The sequence below is a fragment of the Triticum aestivum genome, chromosome 7D (genome assembly GCF_018294505.1).
Source record: "Triticum aestivum cultivar Chinese Spring chromosome 7D, IWGSC CS RefSeq v2.1, whole genome shotgun sequence".
Classification (NCBI taxonomy): domain Eukaryota; kingdom Viridiplantae; phylum Streptophyta; class Magnoliopsida; order Poales; family Poaceae; genus Triticum; species Triticum aestivum.
The window spans coordinates 190,754,684-190,758,287 of NC_057814.1; the positions used below are offsets into that span (position 1 = coordinate 190,754,684).

The 3,604-nt window shown below is 54.7% G+C and overlaps 1 protein-coding gene across 1 annotated transcript; it reads left to right on the top strand.

Annotated features, from left to right (window-relative positions):
* The first annotated feature begins 1,799 nt into the window (after positions 1–1,799).
* On the top strand, positions 1,800–3,295 carry LOC123165401 (AT-hook motif nuclear-localized protein 18-like). Its single transcript, XM_044583038.1, has one exon. It carries the CDS (start codon positions 1,992–1,994, stop codon positions 2,946–2,948), a length of 957 nt encoding a protein of 318 aa, XP_044438973.1. The 5' UTR covers positions 1,800–1,991; the 3' UTR covers positions 2,949–3,295.
* The last annotated feature ends 309 nt before the right edge of the window (positions 3,296–3,604 follow it).

The following is a 3,604-nucleotide window of genomic DNA, read 5'->3' on the forward strand; positions in this document are numbered from 1 at the left end:
CCTCCTCCCGCAGCACTTGGCGAAGCCCTGTTGGAATCCCGCTACTTCCACCACCACGCCGTCGTGCTGCTGGATCTCCATCAACCTCTCCTCCCCCCTTGCTGGATCAAGAAGGAGGAGACGTCGTTGTTCCGTACGTGTGTTGAACGCGGAGGTGCCGTCCGTTCGGCGCTAGGATCATCGGTGATTTGGATCACGACGAGTACGACTCCATCAACCCCGTTCTCTTGAACGCTTCCGCTCGCGATCTACAAGGGTATGTAGATGCACTCCTTCCCTCTCGTTGCTAGTAAACTCCATAGATTGATCTTGGTGATGCGTAGAAAATTTTGAATTTCTGCTACGTTACCCAACATGTGTCACCCTCATAATGCACTTGTTCTTCCTCCTCTGTTTCTTCTTCTGATTCTTCATCCTCTGTTTCTTCTTCATGTTGTTCTTCTACTTCTTCCTCTATCTGTCTGTTTCCCTCTTCCATCTCCATGTCTTCAGCATCATTCATTTCCTCATTATAGTTAGGCCTTAAATCCCCAATATAATAAGGGTTAGTGTCATTGTCATATTGCCCTTCAGATGAAGATGCATAACTGCCATCATAGCCATCTTGTTCTTCTTCCACAAGTTCTTTTAACTTTGGATTTAGAACACTCCTGCTCTCTTGTGTTAGAACAGCAGGGCCTACAGTTGCAATAGAGCAGCTACTCTGACCTTCATAAGCTACACCTTGCTGATCAACAGCATACACAGGAGGATCAGCCAGATTATAAACCATAGCTCAGAATAAACAATTGCATTTAATTTTTGCTTCTCTACAAAACCCTTTTGTGCTAAACTGACAGCTGGTGTACAAGCCCTAAATAGCAAATTAAGCACCAAACTCTCCTCATTCTGCCTCTTGATCAACTGTAGTTTAACATTACTATCAACCAATTCCAAACCCTGCTCTCCTGGGGTCTCCATGTAAAACAGCAGTGAATTATCAATACTAAAGCCTTGTGTTTCCATCAATGCAACCATATTCAGATATGTCACATCTGAACAACTTAACTTCCTCTCTAACAGATCATTATTGTCAAAATGGATCCTAACATTCCATATGTCTTCATATAAACTACAATTCACATGCAATTTGCCTAATCAGTACACTATAACCCTAATTAGCAAATAAATGAGAAGAAAAAAAGACAGAAAACAGAAACTTACAGGACGCCGCCGAGCCCGTGGGTCAGCTCGTGGCTATTGCTAGGGTTCGCCATCCATTGTTGTGCCAGCCATACCTGCTGCTCCATGGACAATGCGGGCTCCATGAACTCGTCGTCGTCGCTGGAATACTCAGAGCTCGAGTAGCCGTCGCCGCCCTCGATTGGAGATCTCCCCTCGATTCCTCCTGCCGCGCCGCTGCCGAAGAGGGGAATGTTTGCGCCGCCACCATCGCCGTTGCCGCCACCGCCGCTGCCGCCACCACCGCCCGGGGTCGCCGCCGCCATCGCCGTAGAGACGCGCGAGGGAGCTAGGGTTCGTCGACGAACAGAGGAAGAGAAGAAAGGAGAGGGATAGACAGAGCACGGGCCGGTCCGGTTCGAGCCGGACCGCACGTATCGAGCGAGCGGGCGGGTGCCGATTCGCCAGCATGGCAGCCGTCGCGCGGGCCCGGGCGGTCAGTTCCAGCGTCAATACGTAGAAATACGAAGATTAGCTCGATTTGCAACGGTTAGACCCAAACGTGGTACTGACACGTAAAAATTTGCAAAAATGATACCAATTGGGCACCACCGCCCCAAATGTGGTACTATCTTGTAATTATCTCCATCGATAGCCACGGTCTCTGCTCCAAACTCCACCGCCTACGGCCACGGTACACTATCGCTTTTGCTTGTGCGGCGTCGCGCCGCGCTGGCCAGAGATACCAGGCGAGAGGCTAGAAGGCGGAGGCTCAAGAGATCAAGAAGCTGGCGGCGAGCAACGGGTGGGAGCGCGCCGATGGGAGCGCCATGGCCGGGATGGACCCTGGCGCCGGCGAGCCCCGGGGCGCGTCGCACTACCTCGACCTCCTCCTCGCGCAGCAGCAGCAGTCGACGCCGTTCCACCCCTGCACGCATGTCAAGGCGGAGCAGCACCCCATGGCGTCGCCGGTCAGGAGCCTCGCCTCCGGCGCCGGTGCCGAGCAACACGGGGGCGGCGCCGACCAGCAGCAGCCCTCCTCATCGGCCATGGTGCTGGCGGATGGCGGCGGGGAGTCCGCGCGGCCGATGCGGCGCCCGCGGGGGAGGCCGCCGGGGTCCAAGAACAAGCCCAAGCCGCCCATCATCGTGATCCGTGACAGCCCCAACGCGTTCCACTCCCACATCCTCGAGGTCGCCGACGGCGCCGACGTCGTCGAGTGCCTCGCCGAGTACGCGCGCCGCCGTAGGCGCGGCGTCTGCGTGCTCAGCGGCGCCGGGGTCGTCACCAACGTCTCGCTTCGTCAGCCCGGCGCGTCGTCGTCGTCGTCGCCTGGCGGCCTCGTTGCCACCCTGCAGGGGCAGTTCGAGATCCTGTCGCTCACGGGCACGGTGCTGCCGCCGCCGGCACCCCCGGCTGCCAGCAGCCTCGCCGTGTACCTCGCCGGCTGGCAGGGGCAGGTCGTTGGCGGCAGCGTGGTCGGCCAGCTCGTCGCCGCCGGGCCCGTGTTCCTCATGGCCGCGTCGTTTGCCAATGCTGTCTACGAGCGCCTGCCGCTGGAGGGGGAGGCAGAGGAGGCCGGCACGGCCACCGCAGCCACAGAGGCGCAGGGAGAAGGCGCAGCAGCGCAGCCCCCCGGCGCTTCACCGCAGCAGTCGTCGGAGGTGACCGGAGGCGAGGCCGGTGGGCATGGCATGCCGTTGTGCAATCTTGAAGGGAATGTTGAGAGCTACCACCTGCCCGGACCCGGAGACAACTTGGGGACCTGGAGCGGCGTCAGGCCATGATTGCTTGGACTGTCTTCCAGCAAGGTCGATCTTAGCAATGGCGTCGAATCAGAATTACTAGGAGATCCGAAGAAACTGCAATCGATCACTGTGGGAAAGCATTTTGTCTATGGTACGTGTTGCAAGCTTTGCACTTGAGGTGATTTGTGGAGTATGCAATGCATGTAAAATTATGGATCAACGCATTTTGTGGACTAGTCTTAGACTTTTAGTACTCATGTCGGAAAAATCTCGTACATCGCTTAGTGTATCAGTGTCGCAAGAATTTTTTCGGAACAAGAACCCGGAAGAATGAAAGGTTAAGTTGATGTCCCGGGTTCATCCTGCAATATTTTCTATCTCGAATCCGTGGCCTTTTTACAGCAACTTTTGTGTGCAATGATGCTTGTTACTCTTACTTTAATTTTAATTTCGACCTTCTGCTAGTACACCTCCCACAACGATTTAACAAAATGAAAGCATGGTTAAAACTCGTAACGACCTGTCACGCAAGGTGTCTTCCGGTCTTTGTTTTCCTCTGCATGTGTCACTTGGTCATGACATGAGCAATTGTCTGCTTCTGTTCAATTTTGCCACTGTCGACTCTGGATTAAGGAGTGATCGGGTCAGGATTTTGAACCCTAGTTTAGGGTCTGCGACAATTTCTGGAGTACCAC